Genomic DNA, 18,246 nt, shown 5'->3' on the forward strand with positions numbered 1-18,246 from the left:
AGCCCCACCAAGGAAGCAAATGTACCCTGCAAGTACTTCAGTATTCTGCAAAACAAACAGTAAAACCCGCACCGCGCCTACAAGCTGCCGTCCTGCTTTAGCAGCCTCCATCCTCCTCATCTTTTTCTATATGTGTGCATCAGGTAAAGTAGTTGTATATTGTGTGTAGATCTCTAATGCCAAAGTCATTAATGTGACATGATGTGAAGCACCCATTTAATAAATCCTCCGGTATTTCTGTAGAAAGGAGCTGTCGGTTTCAGCCGGCCGTGTTGTCTTCTGGTTATCGGCCGGTGTGCGTCTCTCCGGCTGGCAGACTGTGATTATTTCCCCTCCATCATTTCCAATATGCTACAAAAACCTCTTCCCTGAGCCTTACGCCGTCCTTCTAGATGAGAAGTTTACGTGAAGGCGGCTTCCGCTGGAAGGTTTATTTAGCCGAGTATATGCCGTGTGTTTAAAGACTAATGATTCTGCGTGTTGACTCGCTCGCAGGCTGTGCACCCGGCTTATACACACAGAGCATACGAAGTAATGGAAACCAAGGAGCAATGATCCAAACGTATGGAAAATATCTGCCGGAGTCGCAATGACTGAGGAATTTGCAGTCTTCTGTTACTCGAAACGCGTTTATCCGGTATTTTAACTATTGCTTTAACACTAGTATTGCGGGCGTAGAACCCTCTTCTGTGACCTGAAACGCCCTACATTGGGTTTATTTTCTCAGCTGGCTCATAAAACCTGATTTTTTTTTTAAAGCCAAAGTAGCATTTTTCAGATTTCCTGAAAAACAAATGAAAGTGTTTTGGAAACGCCGCGGCTGCTGCAGTAATCTGAAATCTATCTGTTTATACTTCGTCTAACGTCAAGAGGCTTTATCGTTTGGGGTGTTTGGCTTACAGAGCAATAGATGCGGCTCATGGTCCCCACGCGATTCACCGAGACTTGGGGGAACGTCACGCAGAATGGCCAAAACAGTACTGATTGTGGGAATCTGCTTCGGTGACAATCCATAATCCCTAAACACGATCGGCACAGAGTTCAAACGCCGATCTGTAGGTCTGTCTCACACGGTGACCTTAACACATCCTCTCGGAGGGCGTGAAAACACTGTCTGCGCATGCGTACCCGTGAGAGGTCGCTGTCTGACATCACCCAGAGATCTTCCTCTGGCCAATTGAGCAGCAAAGGAGCCTGATCACCCAATAAATCAGTTTAATATAGGCTTATACCAATAACAAAAGTTATGGCGGGTAAAGGTGATGGAAATCCCTTCCACCTAAAATTAAGGGGTAGTAGAAGCATTATTAAACACTCATCTACAGACACCAGACAAGCCAGAAGGCCTGTTTTTCCCTCAGAAATCTCATGGTGCTGCCACAACCACAAGGGATTCTGGGTAGGCGCATGCAAACAAGGTCAGCAATTATATAGACTTATATTGAGTGATGGCCTAGAGTTTAAGGAATTTGCTCCCTAATTGTATAGCCAGGGAACGTCAGGCGTACGTAAAGCAGCAGTCGATACGTAATACGCGGCTGTTGGCGCAGATCCCGCTCCGGCTTTCATCATATCGTCAAAGGCTTCGCGTGTTTCTCGTCTAAATATGAACAAGAAATGATTTCTGCTTCCTCTGGCGATGCGTTTTATTGGAATTGCAGAAATCCTGGTGGAATTAGGGGAGCGGCTGCCAATTATTATCAGCATCTCTTATTTGTTTACATAATGTTTGGAGACAGTTGGGTGTCAGTCATTTGGATCGGTTTCTCCTTCTGGCGGAGTTTATTGGAACAAAACTAAAGTACTCTCCCGCTTACTCGCAATACACCGGCAGGTGGGGTGACTGGTTTCTTCCCCGCTCCCTTCGAATTGTAATTAACCAAATGTGTTACATCATAAGTCAATTTCCTGCTGCGAACATGTGACCTGCACTCCGCAGCTATCTGTATCTATCTATATATATATTGTACAGTACTGTTAAAACATTTTAGGCAGATATGCACGAACGTTACGAATGCTTTGAAAAATGTTAATTTTAAAGACCCTAAATCAAATCAATACCTGGTGTGACGACCATTTTCCTTCAAAACCGCATCCGTACCAGGGACGCCGGCACACAGTTACTCTTCAAGTAATCGCAGACAGACTCGAGATGTTGAGATCAGGGCTCTGTGGGGTCCCTTATCACTTCCAGGACTCCTTGTTCTTCTTTACACTGACGATAGTTCTTAATGACTTGTGCTGTATCTTTGGGGTCGTTGTCATGCTGCAGAATACATTTGGGGCCAAACAGATGTCTCCCTTTTGGTATTACATGATGGATAAGTATCTGCCTGAACTCCTCAGCACTGAGAAGACCACTCTAACCACATCCTCATTGGCAGCCCCAAACTTTCAAGGAACATCCGCAATGCTCCATTGTTGCCTGAAAACACTCATTCTTGTAGCAGACAGTAGATGGATGTACCAATGCTGAGCTCATGGCACTGCTGGACATCTTACCATTGTGAAGAGAAGTAAGCATGATGTCCTTCAGCTGCTGCCGTCCTCAACGTTGCCCTTTTCTTTGTGCATCTTCAAAAGAGCTTGGACACCCCGGTCTGCCTTGCAGTTTCTGCCTTGGAGACCGTACTGACGCAGACCTTACTACCTTGTGTCTTGTTGCTGTGCTCAGTCTTGCCATGATGTATAACTTGACATTAAACTGTCTTCAGCATCCTAACGATTGTGTTTCAGCTTGCATATTAAGTTGATTATCAGCACCTGATATGTGTGAGTGTTTTTTACACCTAAATATATGCCTACAAAATCCCCGACTGTGCAAGTCTGCCTGGAAGAATTGATGCTGTTCTGAAGGCACAGAGTAGTCACACCAACTATTAATTTTATTTAGATTTTTCTTCAGTTTCCCACAGTTTGTTAAATGATAAAAATAAACAATAACCGTGTCTATCTTTAAAGCATTCTTACTTTACACTCGCACCTGCCTAAAACTTTTGCACAATACTATCTGTGTGTGAATATATATGGGTGTGTGTACACACACACACACACTCACACACACACTAACTAAGCCTACAATAAGGTGAGACTGCTTAGTAAGTCCGTCTTGCACAGAACATTACGGAAAGAATGGATTACTAATCCATTACACAGAATCGGTGTACGGCTCCCGTCCCTTGAGCATCGCAGGCTGTTGTGAGATGTACGCTGAAGTTGAGAGTGATAACCATGGTTACGTCTTCAGTATAAAACAATAAATTAAGCCTGCGGTTAGCAAGTACTGAGCAGCATCTATCTTCCCACCCGGTGAATATTTCAGTGCCAGCAACTGATGATCTCTGGAAAGTCGAGTAACTTTCTTGTGTGCGTCTATACGTGGATACGTTAATAATTGATGTATGTAAAAGCGGAATGATGTGCTTAGAGTATACCCTATGGGTGCGGACATTTATTTTAAAGGGACAGTCGTTATATAATAAATAAAACATACACGTTGTCTGCCTGTAACACCACCAGCGATAGCTTGTAACGCTCTTATATCTCCGTCCCTCTGTTGTGTGACAGCACCCCAGCCCCGTACCATGGATGGATCACCAATGTGTTCAATGTTGAGTTCTGTCCCAAAGGGGGAAATGTCTCGATGCGCTTGGTTCCTTGTCCCTGATGATACATGCGCATTCACAGGTTCAAATGCCCAGTCATCCTACCTAAGTTGCTCAGTGATAAGTAAGCATGCGTTGATACTCCGTGAATAGCTCAATTTCAGGAGAAAGCAGCGACCCTGCCCATTGGGCTTTACCTCTTTCTCCAACGATTGTGTTTGAAAGGGATATTTGATATTACAGGAATATCTGCTGCCCGCAGGGAAATCACCGCGTGTCTCATCTCAGTGCTTGGGTGCACCATGCTTATTGCCAAATGTGATTTAATATCATGTTTGTGTTTTAAGGGAGCGCTTCATAAATAGGAGGCTGTTTTACCAGCAGATTCTCAGCGACCGCTGCACTTCTTGCTTTTGGTCGAGTACAAACCTCCCCGCTGTGATCGCTTTAATCCGCACGTCGTCTTAACATATTCACAAACTGAAAACTGCACTCGCATTTGGGCCACCATCTCTATTTGTAACCTATTAGGGGGGCTTTAGAGCTCACGACTACCCATAAACTATTTCATATTTAGCATTTTTATATTTTTTCGATCTAAAATGCAAAGGTCAGGGTTAGTGATATTCTTTACTTCGCTTTGTATGAATAGGATATAAAATGCATGTAAAGCGTCCAGGCTTTTGGCGCTCTATAACAGTGAACCTTTACGATAAGTCTTTCAATTATTCAGTTGAAAGCAAAACGCTCTTAAAGGGGAAGTGTCATGGAAATCAATATCCTTAAGTATTGAATATAGCGTATACAGTTAAGTGGGTTAGCATCGATGCATTAGAAACCCTAGTCTGATGTCCTTTGGCTCCAATAAACTTTATCTGCTGGCCTGGGGGCTGCCATGGTCAGTCTTGGATATATTTTTTCCCCTTTACAATTGCCACACTAAGCGGATGCTTTATGGCAATGCTAATGAAGTCTGCTTCTTAGACTTTCATTCATCAGCATGTCAGGCTGGGTGATTATCAGTGAGCCATTGTATTTACCAAAGGCAGTATGATAAGGAGTGTATTTTTGGCTAGAACATATACAAAAGGCCAGAATGCAGCTGCCTCATTAGATTACGTGAAAAAAAGCACTGGATTAACCCCTAATGACAATTGACAGTCCGGGCATGTCACCCAAAAACAAAGGGTTAACGACAATTGATGTGCCCGGGCCGTCATGACTTCAAATGGGTGCAGTGTCGAGGCATTCAGCAACACCGCGATCGGCATCAGGGGCCGTGTCTGGCCCGTCCCTGGGGCGTCAACGTACGCCATACACTGTATGGCGGCGGATGCCCCTTTTTAAAAGATGTCGATCACCAGGCATTCAGCAACACCAAACTCCCACCCCAGGTGACCGCTCCAGTTGAATAGTTCTCAGGAGGGTCTACAAATAGTAGAATCTATTTAGTGGGTTTTTTCATTAACTTTTATTATGAGTCATTTGTTTCAAGATTTTTCGCCATATTGTATACTTTTTTTTTTTTATAGTACATAATGATACAATGAAAACAATGTTACCTAAAGAAAGCCCTTCTTGTCCTGAACAAAACAATATATAACTTGTGGGTTCAGTTCGGGAAAGAAGAAAATTACAGCTAAACACGAGCAGCGCAGAAATGTAAAAACAGCCATTGTCACAAAGGGGTTAAAGTAGATCAATACTTTTGAAAACGTTTCTTTAATCAGATATAGGATGTTCCCCCTTTAGACTTTAAAAGGGGGCTGATCTTTTATAACCCCAAGTAGCTTTTGTGATGGTGGCCGAGGCTGCGTGGAGAGTAGGGCTGCAACTAACTATTTTCATAATCGATTAGTTGGCCGATTATTTTTTCGATTAATCGGATAAAAAAATGAATGTCAATTTTTCATTTATTTAAAATAACGATGTTAAAAACAATGCATTTCTTGTTTTTATTTCCCAACCTGCCCCCCAGTTATGCACATCTGAGCCCAGGCTTGCCACACTGCCTCCCAGAGATGCCACATACCTCAGTCCTCAGCATTAAATTAACCCTAAAGACCCCGTCAACCATAACTGCCCCTAAATTAACCCTGAAGACCCCATAGTTTCAGCAGCCCAAATATTAATGCTATACTCAGATTAGTTGCTAAGCCATATGGAGTTGTGGATGCAATAGGAAATGGGCGGGGCCAGGGAGGAAAAAGGGTGGGGCCAATTATCAGAGTTACTGCAGGGAGGGACTGTAAGTAGTAACTGCTGTGACACTGAATGAAACGGATTATAAAACGAGGGGTATTTTTTCCCAGAGCATTTGCTCAGAAAACACCCTCATTTTATAATCAATAAAAATCGATTTAACTAATCAATAATGAAACTCGTTGACAACGATTTTCATTATCATTTTTATCGATTAGTTGTTGCAGCCCTAGTGGAGAGTGAAGGTTGGTCCTGAGAGCCTTTAACGAAAGTTAAACCTCATTTAGCGTTTTGCTCCGTGGTTTAGTCCTCATTGAGACGGATGAGATTAAACAAATCGTGCTCTGCGGTGAAAGCAGGGGCGACGTAAACCGGGTCTTTATCGCCGATTGTCTGTACATAGAAGCAGGCGTTTAAGTGAGGATGAGACTTATCTGTTACTCAAACAAATCTCCTCGTCTTCTTCCAGGATCTATTCTTCATTATGCTGTGGTGATTAGTTCTGTTTGTATTTTTAAATGCGTTACACATTTTCTCTGAGCTCGGTACAGTGCGGTTAATGTTAATTATGTCCTAAAAGAAATGGTCCTAATGACTTCTAGGAAGTAATAGTAAGTTGTACGGGTTTTGATTAAACAGGCGGTATCGCTTCTGCTTCAGATCAAGTGTAATGATCCTAAGAGAAATAGTTACCCTGTAAAATAGTTTGAATGCGTGAGGCACCAGAGACTCTATTCAGGAGAGTATTATTAATATTCTAGTGACGCCCCCTGTTGGCGGATCAGACTTGCCGGACTGCAGTCGCTGCCTCCTGGTCGCTGCCTCCTGGTCGCTGCCTGATGCGAATAAACTAGAGTAAATCGTTTGTTATACAGACTGCGTGTCACGTGGCATCATAAAGAATTCCACCGGGTTAAAAGGGAAATCACTGACGTCTTTAAAAAAAAAAAACAGAATAATTTAAAAATTGCCAACTTCCTTAAATAACTCGGAATGCATTTTCCTAACCTGCGGAAGAAATTGTTAAAGAATGTTTTTGGTTTTTTTTCTCTCAAAATGTTTGGTTAGTGATATTGACCAATAGAAAACACATTAAAAATGGTATCAAAAGAGCCATTTCTACTTGTAATACAATGCCATGTACTGCGCTCTTAAAGTTGGCTGGGGCAGGTTCTTATAGGCACTTTCCTTCCACTGATTGGCTGCTTCATGCAACCAATCAGTGTTGAAATAGACCATAATTTTCATTATTTAGTACCTTTTATTTATATAGCAGCAAAAATGTACCTAGTGGTTCTTACAGTCTGTGCATTCAACGGCTCTGACTAAACTAGAACCGATAGACTAAGATGCGTGGTTTAATGCGTATTCCTAAAGGGGGTTTCAGTGACAATAAAAAGAAAAAAAAAATCATTGTTAGTAAATGCATATTAAAGTCCTTACAGATATGTGTTCTTTGAGACGCCTGGGTATCGCTCTAAGAAGCGAGTTCGATTTCCCAGGGGATTCTCAGCGAGGGGAATGATGCTTCTAATCATGCAATTATCTGCAGAAATGTGAGTTTAGGGTTTCCGTGGGTTATGTTTTTTTATAGTGTTGTTGAGGTGATATGATGTATATGAGCCGATATCTCAGGTCGTCGGTCACTGAGCTTGTGTCTAGTAACGCGCGGATTCTTCTACCTGTCACCCGACAGCCTTCTCTGGGCTTCATCTCGTTCTAATTGACTTTCAGAATTGGCAGCGTTACAGCTTCATGTATTCAAGGCAGAAAGAAATCCCTATTCCGGATGTTTTTGTAGCCTAGTTATAGAATTGTAATTTCTAAGTCACCTGAGAGCGGCGGGGATATTATTGGAAGCTGCTCGAGACGGCTGGTGTGGATCGTATTCAGCCTCCTGGTTCAGATGGTAAATAAAGTGTCAGATTTCAGTATAAAATGATGGAAGTCTTGGAGCTGCTATTCATGAAACAACGGTCCTGTGTATGTTCCAATTAACCCCTCGCGTTTACAGAGGAGGGTTTTTTTTCTACTGAGGGGGGTGGGGCATTTTGTGAGGCTTGACCCACTGGTGCACAATAAGCCATACTGACACAAACTCACACTCATCAAACTGACCCAGACAATCTGATCACATTGACTTGCACTCGTACTGACACCTCTTGCCACCCTGCTTCACAGTCTCATTCCCCGCCTGATCTGCCCCTGCTGCTAAAAGCTGAGACGGTGGATGCAAGCGACCTGCTCAGAATGTGTGTGCTTCTTCAATACACATTTCATTTTTATTAATAGGAATTACCATGAAAAGCTAGCATGTCTCTTATATGCGATCCAAAGAGATTTTTCTGTCTGACTCGAAATGTGTACGCCGTTTTGCCGGCCCCGGTGTACAGAGTTGTGCGGTAGGCAGCGTTTTGTGATCACGGTTCAACTGAGGATAATGTTTAAAAACACAATGTAAACGTAAATGAATGTATGATACATAGCCACCTAGTGGCAGCGACAGAATGAAAGGCTGCATTGTACTTTCTAATCTGTTACTCATACGCACGAGGTCTGTCTTCACACCGCGGATGGTTCTGAGTATTTGGTGCCGCTTGGTGTACGGGGTCTAACAGCCCAGGGGTATCTCTATGAATATTCATGGAGTCCCCAACATCAATCATTCTTCTCCGCTTAACATGTTGGACAGCATGTGGGAAGTACTTCTGTCATATCGGGTCATGGATTAGATTAAAGGTATCATTTTAGAGGGACCGTTTAATTTGTTCGTTCCTCTTTCTTAGACTTAATGGTCTGTGTTCCAATGGAACACACGTCTCTTGGGTGTGCGCATGCATCGCTTACAAACTGTTACTGAAGCTCAGTGCGCTAAATAAACCTACACATTGAAACAAGCAACGTGCCGTGGAGATCTTCAGATTATTTTTCCGTTGGCCATCCTATCCTTTTTTTGTTTTGGAATCATCATCGTTATTCGTTACCGTAAAGTTTTCCATCATCTATTAAAAGCACTTGCAGCCGTGCAGTGAAGAGAGAGACTTCAGAGACGTAATAGATTGTTTAGCCTGAGATTGTAACTTTATCAGGAAGCCGTGTGCCTTACTTGTAAACTCAAAACCATTACTTTGAAAAGAAAAAATCCCATTAAAACATGTTCTGTGCACTGCTGAATTTACACCTTTTGGATCTAAAGTTAGCATTAGAAACGTAGAATCGGTGGGTTAATCGGGAGCAATGGGCAGACTAGGTGGCAGAGTGCTTCTTGTCACACTGTTTTATCTGTAGTTGGCCCTCATATCGCATTGTACGTAATTTGCATACACTTTTGAGCCGTAATTATCTTTGTCGTTGTTTCCTCAGGATTATCATTGTGCCACCTGCGATAGCTGTTCTTCATTCAGAGTTTCCCGAGACAAACGTCGCTGCAAAAAACATACAAAACTCTAACAACCCAACGCAAAGATGATCACCTCGGAGCTGTCTGTTCTACAGTAAGTACAGCCCAACCACGACGTGGATGCTGGCGCCTGTCCGTGTGACAAACATCTAACAATCCTACAAAGACCGTTGTCTTTTCAGCAAAAAGTGATCCATAGAAATCATTCTCTTGGTACCCGATACAGTGCATGAATGGGGTGAACCTGGCATAGAAATCATTCTCTTGGTACCCAATACAGTGCATGAATGGGGTACACCTGGCATAGAAATCATTCTCTTGGTACCCGATACAGTGCATGAATGGGGTACACCTGGCATAGAAATCATTCTCTTGGTACCCAATACAGTGCATGAATGGGGTGAACCTGGCATAGAAATCATTCTCTTGGTACCCAATACAGTGCATGAATGGGGTACACCTGGCATAGAAATCATTCTCTTAGCACCCGATACAGTGCATGAGAGGGGCTAACCTGGCATAGAAATCATTCTTCTAGCACCCGATACAGTTCATGAATGGGGTAAACCTGGCTATACTGTCTTTTAAAGACAAGCTGTTAATTTATAGAGATAAAGCCTCGGGGGAATTGAATGTGTGTTTTGATGCTTCTGAAGCTATTTCTGGCCTTTCTAAATAAATAAAAAAAAATAAAACTTGTAATGTTGCAATGTACATCAGATAATTGTCTCCTGTAAATAAAATGTAAAACGCATTAAATGTACTTAATTGAGGCTATGAAATGTGATCTGTTTATGCCATTTGTTAACTCTGCTAAAGACTTGTTGCTGCGTTGTTTATAAATGTTATGCGGCCGCTTGTGTTTATCTCTGTAGGGATTCTACAAATGAAGGTTCCGCCGTACATACAGACATGACGGCTGTTAGCGATATGGGCTCCGATCTCGTAGAAGATATTGAAATTAAAGGAAAGAGGAAGAGAGGCCGCCCTGGAAGACCCCCAGTACGTAACCAGACACTTACTCGAATACGTAACCGGCCATTATTCCGTTCTTTATTATTCTACGTTTTCTTAGTACTTTAGTTGAAATCACTTCCATATATTGAGCCCACATAGAAGAACATTTAACGTAGCATGAGCTTTCAGATCCTCAGAGGGCTGTTCGGATGAGAATGTGACTTGGTTTACTTCACCTCAAACCCCTAGTGATAGAACTGATGGAATGAAATGAGTATCTTGGATTTTATGGATTTAAGTTTTAACGTGTGTCTGAAAGATGCTAAATGTCAGAGTTGGGATATTAAACTTTAAAAGCTTAAACCAGATCTGTCACTTATCTACACACACATATATACACACGTATATCTATATATAGATAGATCTATGTTAAATAAATATTTACACACACACACGCACTTGTGAAGGATCATGGGAAAATGTAGAGCGACCTCCCGCTATCACGCACATTAAATTGCTTATGATGGCCCGAGTGTCCCTTTAAAATGCTTTCCGTTTGTACCCTAAAGGCTACCATCTTTGCCTTTAATGTTTGTGACGTATCTACGGAGTATCACATTGGTTTGTGTAGCAATCCTGGGAGCTTGGGGGGAGAGAAAAGGGCTAAATGCAAAAGAAAAAAATGCTCATTTTCTACATACTAGCACGAACAATTATTTTTGGCGTGTTGCTATGTTTTCAAATGAAAGCCATATTTGTTATAATTAAAAAAAAATATATATAAAGCTGTGTAATTTGTGTGCTTACATCAAACACAGAATATGGGAATCTCAATTAAACCCATGCATGGTTTAAAAAAAAAAAAAAAGCATGGTCTTTCGGGTACTAAAAAACCCTGGTATTAAAGGGGCTAAAGTTCACGTGCGAGCTGGAGTGCCCCATTTGTTATAATATATACGGAGACAGGGCTCTTTATGTACATCCCTACGTTTTAGTCACTCCAGGCAGGAGATTAAATGCTAATGTCGGAGAATTTCCGAGTCCTTCTATACCTTGGGGTTCCAAATTATATAGATACCTTTTATCGAGCGTCTCGAGAGGAATCAGACACACAGACAGGAGTGTATGTATAATAAGATATCTGATTTTTTGCGTACAAGCACAAATATTTATACCCATCTGAAAAGGGGTTGAGATATAACAAACATTTCTTAATAGTCAGCAGTTATTATGATTATAGGGGCGTATTTAACATATCCCTTACTGAAGCATAAACCGGTTAAATCATAAGTTCTGTCTTACATCATAGGTTCCTGTTTTGCTATATGGGAACTCGCACATAGACAGTCTATACTTTATTTATAAACATATCCATAAGGACCTAAGGTCAATAACATATGACTTGTATATAGAATACCAGTATCCTTCCACACTAATGTCACCTATGCCTGATAACCCTTTTATTAGGTCGTTAATAGCGGTTGCTCTTACTTGATCTTATATTTTGGTAAAGTTTAATTAGGTAAATTCCAAAATTTCTTAAGTTACATTTTTATACGTAAAACAACGTTCCAATTGATGCCGTTTGCAGATATTCTTCATAGATTTTTATTTTACGATTCTTTATGGATCTGGAGGTCGGTGTAGAGATAGATCGTTATGATGCCAATTCCCCATAAAACCTTTTCAAAAGAGTGTATGTTTGGCTCCGTTAGATCCATAAAGAATCATAAAATAAATATCTATGAAGAATATCTGCAAACGGCATCATTTGGAACTTTTTTTTTTTGAGAGAAAAATGTAATTTAAGAAATTTGTAAGTGTAATTTACCTGATTAACCTTTACCAAAATATCAGATTATCTAGTTAGAGCGACCTGCGACAGCTTTTAACGATCTAATAAAAAGGTTATTTGGCAAAGGTGACATTAGCATTTAATCGTCTGCCTGGAGTGGCTGCACACACAGGCATGTACTGGTCTGTAATATATGGCTGGCTGAGCATCATGGGAAGTTATCTATAATTGCTATGTGATTATTGCCTAGCTTCACAGTGATATGTATGCTTTAGCAGGATGCCCCTCTCTTTGTTTATGTGTTTGAGTGTGTATAAACTATATGTGCATATTGTAACCTTGTGTGTGTGTGTATATATATATGTGTATTCAAGCATTCAGCTTGACTTGATAACACAATCACACGCCCGGGTGCAAATAACTTCAGCCCTTGGGATTTATTTCTAATTAAATATTCTATTAAAAGGTGTATATTGTGTTTGCAACAAGTCCCGTGAGTGCGCTTCTCTTTTGGGCTGTATATATAGATGTAATTTTCTTTTTAATAATTTTTTAGTCTGGCATCAAGAAGCCCCGGAAAACCCCCGCTGAACGAAGTCGTGGAGAAGCGGGAACCAAAGGCCGGGGACGGGCGAACGGGCACCCGCAGCAGAATGGGGAAGGGGACCCGGTCACTCTGTTTGAAGTGGTGAAGATCGGGAAGAGCGCCATGCAGGTGACGAGCGCGTCCAGGCGTTTCTCAGCACCGTCATGTTACGTTAGCAGCCTCTGCCGTTCTGTGTGAATCTGACGTGATAATAGCGGCAGCTACCTCGAAATGCAACGGGAATGCTGGGTGGATTGTTGTGCGAATGCGTAGATAATAAAGGTGTAATATTCATGAGATTACGCCAGTGTCCTTGCCGGGTGACATCACAGATGGATATTTTCTTGTATTGGCTTTCTTTTTTTAAGAGACTGACGGCTGGTTCATTTGTTTTGCAGTCTGTAGTTGATGATTGGATTGAATCGTATAAACAAGACAGAGACATCGCTCTTTTGGACCTAATCAATTTCTTCATCCAGTGTTCTGGATGTAAAGGTAAGTGTAACACACAGAACCCTCATGAGGGCATCCGTTGGGAGAGAAAAGAATCATGAAAACCCTTAATCAATAAAAATCTCCAGCCACAGTAACCGGTAAATAAGGATCCCTGCCAGCATGCAGGAATGTTTGTCTGATCCCTGCTTATATGGGGCAAGCAAGTGTGTGTGTATTCTATTTATTATTATTATTAATGCCCTTTATTTTGATCTAAAAAAAAAAAAACCCTACTTTAGAAAAGCCCACTATATATATATTCATGAGTCACGGCAGTGCAGATGCTAACAGAATTAAACTCAAATTGGGATTTTTGGGCGTAAATTGAGTTGAGAGTGTGGCGTGAAACTTGTATACTGGTTACGTTCTAGTATCGTGAGGCTGGCCGGGAAATAATCACATAGACACACATAATGTCTCGCTGCATTGATTTTCTCGGGAAACCCGTTTGGTTTTAGGCAATATCTATAATAATGATGAACCGGAAGTGTTTTTATGAAATTGACAGTAATAAACTGTTTGCGTTTGTTTCTTTTCTAGGTACAGTAAGAATTGAAATGTTCCGGAACATGCAGAATGCGGAAATAATTCGGAAAATGACCGAGGAGTTTGACGAGGTATGGCAATGTCCATTCTACAAACTTGGTTGTACGCTTTCTATTTGTGGGAACTGTAGTGATGTAAAAGCACTAAATCTCACCCAAATAAATGTGCTGTGTAATGATCTTGCACATTGTAAATGCAGATAACGTTTTGTCTTTTACTTGTGGAAGTTGTCGTTGCTATAGATTTATAGTGAACGTTATTATTATCGTGAATATTATTATCTGATGGGAATTCACGTTTCTATCTGCAAAAGTAGTGACAGTTAACACAGAAGTCGCTTTAGATCTTTATTTTTTCGCACAATGAAAACAAATCATGGCTCAAACTAGAGCGGGCTGCGCTTTTAAGAGATGTGTTTTTGGGGGGCGGGTGGTGGATTTGAGGGAATATAATACCTTTTATAAGATAGGCTGTATTTATCTTTAAAAGTTTTTTGTTTTTATAAAGCATGAGCCAGTATTCGGGCGGACCACTGCCCCCTAATGGGTTTTAGCATAATATATAGAAACATTGTAATGTCTTGGTTTTGCGTATGTTTTACTCAGTGCTTTCTCTTCTTGCCCTCTTCAGGATAGCGGGGACTATCCGCTGACGATGCCTGGGCCTCTCTGGAAGAAATTTCGCTGTAACTTCTGTGAGTTCATCGGCGTGCTAATCCGGCAGTGTCAGTACAGCATCATCTACGACGAGTACATGATGGACACGGTCATTTCGCTGCTGACGGGGCTCTCCGACTCCCAGGTCCGAGCGTTCAGACACACGAGCACGCTGGCCGGTAAGAGCAGTAGTCTCCTATGGCTTACGTTATTGGATTGAACGAAAACATGAGAACCCGGCTCTCCTCCTTTAAGGGAACACCCTGGGCTTTCAGAATATATTGCGCCCGGCCGTACCTTCTGCCACGTCAAATGATTTCCAGCATATGTAGGGGTGCAGGGCTTATTTTGAAACTTACTTAGATGGATCCATGGCATTATATATTTTATATATATATTTCTTCAAATAATCGAATGGTCCGGATGCTGTGCAACCTGTAAATAAATATCCGGATAGACGCACGTAATGGTTAGTGGTACACGTACTCGTCAGCCATTGTGAACGCTGTTCGGAAGTGATACGCTTACTCCATGATAGACATTGCATTTTATTCCATTATATTTTTACTAGCAAAATCACACTTTTCTCACACGTAAGTAGCTTATAATAGCAAACCTACAGAAGCTTTACCTGTTGCAGGGCGAGTGCTTTCTACTTGATGCGGAACTTTTGTTAGCTCAACTTTGCCTACTGTGTTAATAGCTGTATAAACTGAATGGGAATCCATTGTGCTTATCGATATGTTTTATTGTATTTCCTTAGTTTTATACGTCTGTATATGCAGAACCATTTGTTGTATTTGTAAGCCAATACTGTTTACCATTTGATGTGAGAAGTGTTTGCTCGGTACTTATTCATAACATCACTTGCTGTAAAGCTTGTGTTTTGATATGTTTTTGGGATCACGCTCAAATCTCCAAACTCGGCATGCTGGGTTTTTTTTGTGAATTTAGTAAAAAAAAAAATGTTTTATTTTGTGTTTCTAGCAATGAAGCTGATGACTGCATTGGTGAATGTCGCCCTGAATCTCAGTATTCACCAAGACAACACGCAGCGTCAGTACGAAACGGAGAGGAACAAAATGATTGGGAAGAGAGCAAACGAAAGACTGGAGCTGCTACTGCAGAAGAGAAAAGAAGTACGATGCAAATATGTCTTGGTCTATAGACCATCAGCTTTTACCCAATATGTCGCATAGGGGCCCTTCTATTCTCAAATCTCCATTGGTTATAAGGGCAACATTTTTTGTATCAAATCAAAGCCAAATTGACCAATAGAAAAAGATGCATACATGACACAAAACAAAAAGCATGAAAAATTTTAAGCATATGTTATAAATATAAAAACGTGTCTGTATTTTATGAATCTTACTATAATTATTGAATAACATTTACTGTATGAATATATATATATTTACACTGTTATGCTATCAATAACCACTATCGAGTGTAAAGTCAGAGTCCACACTCCTTGTTTTCTGCAATTAACAATATTTATTAAGAGAGGCTAAACAAATTAACAATACATATACAAATTACTATAAGTTAGTATATGCTGTTACCAAACTAACTATTCATTGATTGAATGGAAATAACAAAGAAACAGCAGGATAAGCCTGTAAACACGTGATACAATTACCACTCCCTTGTGATCATCTCCACGCAGACTCAGAGAGAGAGAGAGTTGGCAGGACTTTATAAACACAATAAGTCCTCCTTCTGCTGGACACTCCCCTGGTAACCTATCTTCTCCAGTGACCCTTAGAGACCAAGGTGATAGAAAAGGGAAAGGACATTGCACTGGGGGAGTGAGTGGAAGGTGACCAAATGTCCTAACTGATTTGCCATGTGCTCTGCAGAGAAGAATCTCCATTAATGTTTGAGACCATTTTAAGATCTTGTATAGAGAGGCTTTGCCCATTGGATCTCTGCATCAGAACACCATTACACTTCATTGGCATACAGTTGGTTGTCAATCATGCCTTCCTTTTTACAGCATATAAAAGCCAGTGCCATAGTTGGTCAACAAACAATTCACACCAACACTTGTGTGGTTCGGCAGCACCCTGTCTGACAAATTAAAATGTATTTGATAAAAAAAGGAACTTTTGCAGAATCATCACCACAGACATGAATGTTTTAACGTTGATTAATCTGTAAAGATGTAAAGAGAACAGAGCTGCCTCTGGACGAGTCATTTCTTACCCATTGACTCTTTCTGCCAATCGAGTTCCTTACAGCTGCTCCTCAGATATTTCTCCCTTGGGGTATTTGGCTAATCGTTAAAATCATGAGGTGTTGGCGCTATAAGGAATCATATGAATACGTCAACAAATTGTGGCGTCCTTTATCTTAAATACAGTTATATGGACTAATGTGCGTTAGGTCCGCTAGACGCGTACTCTTATTTAGGGTTAACTATAGGGACGGCGTAATGGAGTCGTATTAACCCATGCATGAGATTTCTGTAAAAGTAATTTCATCATCATTTCATCGTCATTTCATGTTTCCTGGATTTTCTTCTGAATTTGCTGTGTTTTTTGTTTACAGCTTCAAGAAAACCAAGACGAAATTGAAAATATGATGAACTCTATCTTCAAGGGTATCTTTGTGCATAGATACAGGTAATTTCCTCATTAAGCGCTACGCGTATAGCTGTGGCTTCACAGTGTGTCTGTTACAGGGCCGCATGTTGTTTTCATTATAGTAATACCTATTTGCACGCTGTTTAGTAGAGGTGGATTTTCTGCAGGTTTACATCGCACAGATAAGATGTGGCCAACCTGTGGCTCTCCATCTGCACCCCGGCATTACAGCTCATCCCTTCTTCATTAGGATTGTGCTGTGCATGATAGGAATTGTAGTTCCGCAGAAGATGGAGATTGTTACTTGGTGGCATCTCATGGACTGTCTTACCCCCGTAATGCTATGAGTGGCGGGTGTTTATAGCTTCTGGAACGTGAGGTCCGCTCGGTAATTTTTGTATGTTGAAAGGGCTGTTCTTTTATAGATGGTTCTGACTCGTTTTCTTTAATATGTTTGAAGAGATGCCATTGCTGAGATCCGAGCAATCTGTATTGAAGAAATCGGCGTGTGGATGAAAATGTACAGCGACGCTTTCTTAAACGACAGCTACTTAAAATACGTGGGCTGGACACTCCATGATCGGGTGAGTTGAGTATTGTCTGCTTTTCCCGTGAGTCTGCATGTGAGTGTCTTACTGAGTGTATGTACCCAACAGTCCCTAAAAGGGGTCAGGGTGCGATCCGCTCAGTCTGTAAGGGAATGATACGTTCCGTGTCAGATCTCCGTGGGGTCTTTTGCTGGCTGTGTTGGTAGTCATTCAGTAGCCGGTTATCCACATTTCTTGTTACAGTATTGACTAGAATCTCTTGGATGAGGGGCTGCTTCTGGACTATTGGTTAGGCTTTTCTTCCATACCCACGCATGCTATTCTACCCAGAGGGAACATGTGGTTGCTTTATTATGTAAACAATGCCACCTTAATACACCTTAACACGGCAGGTTTTTTCTGCAGTATGAGTCTATTATTACCTTTTGCTCCTTTTTCATACCAGTCCAGCATTTAAAATCATTCCGTGATCTGCAGTCACAGTCTTCGGGGAATTCGCTGTTAAGTTAAACCCCGGTGACCTTTCGTGTGACTTAAACTATTCTTATGCGGTATAATGTAGACAAATAACACATGTATGGAGCACGTGGACTTGGATATGAATAATACAAGACCTTTGGCCATAATGGGTCCATATTAAATCAGTTAACCTACTAAACTTTTCATTAACTGCTGTCCACCGGAACATCTGTAGCCCCGATGTCTGCAGAATCTCCGCTTAATTCAGATCATTATCAGGCAGGTCAGACCAGCTATAGTTCAGGCGAGGTCTGTGTTGGCTGCTAGTTTTCAGATTTCACTTTGCTGGTTAATGTCTCTACTTGCATATCATCTATAAATTATCTGGTTTATGACAGGTAGCCATGTTTTT

At 41.2% G+C, this 18,246-nt stretch overlaps 1 protein-coding gene across 2 annotated transcripts in view; it reads left to right on the top strand.

The window, feature by feature from the left end:
• Positions 1-18,246, top strand: part of STAG1 (stromal antigen 1) — a 51,513-nt gene that overhangs the window by 17,331 nt on the left and 15,936 nt on the right. For both annotated transcript variants that reach the window (XM_053461160.1, XM_053461159.1), the window contains exons 2-10: positions 9,171-9,301; positions 10,083-10,209; positions 12,516-12,674; positions 12,944-13,040; positions 13,581-13,657; positions 14,217-14,421; positions 15,230-15,381; positions 16,793-16,866; positions 17,288-17,411. In XM_053461160.1, the coding sequence (XP_053317135.1) occupies positions 9,273-9,301; positions 10,083-10,209; positions 12,516-12,674; positions 12,944-13,040; positions 13,581-13,657; positions 14,217-14,421; positions 15,230-15,381; positions 16,793-16,866; positions 17,288-17,411 (1,044 nt within the window). In that variant the 5' untranslated portion in view covers positions 9,171-9,272. The remainder of the gene's footprint in view (positions 1-9,170; positions 9,302-10,082; positions 10,210-12,515; positions 12,675-12,943; positions 13,041-13,580; positions 13,658-14,216; positions 14,422-15,229; positions 15,382-16,792; positions 16,867-17,287; positions 17,412-18,246) is intronic.

The sequence above is a fragment of the Spea bombifrons genome, chromosome 3, assembly GCF_027358695.1.
Source record: "Spea bombifrons isolate aSpeBom1 chromosome 3, aSpeBom1.2.pri, whole genome shotgun sequence".
In the NCBI taxonomy this organism is placed as follows: Eukaryota; Metazoa; Chordata; class Amphibia; order Anura; family Pelobatidae; genus Spea; species Spea bombifrons.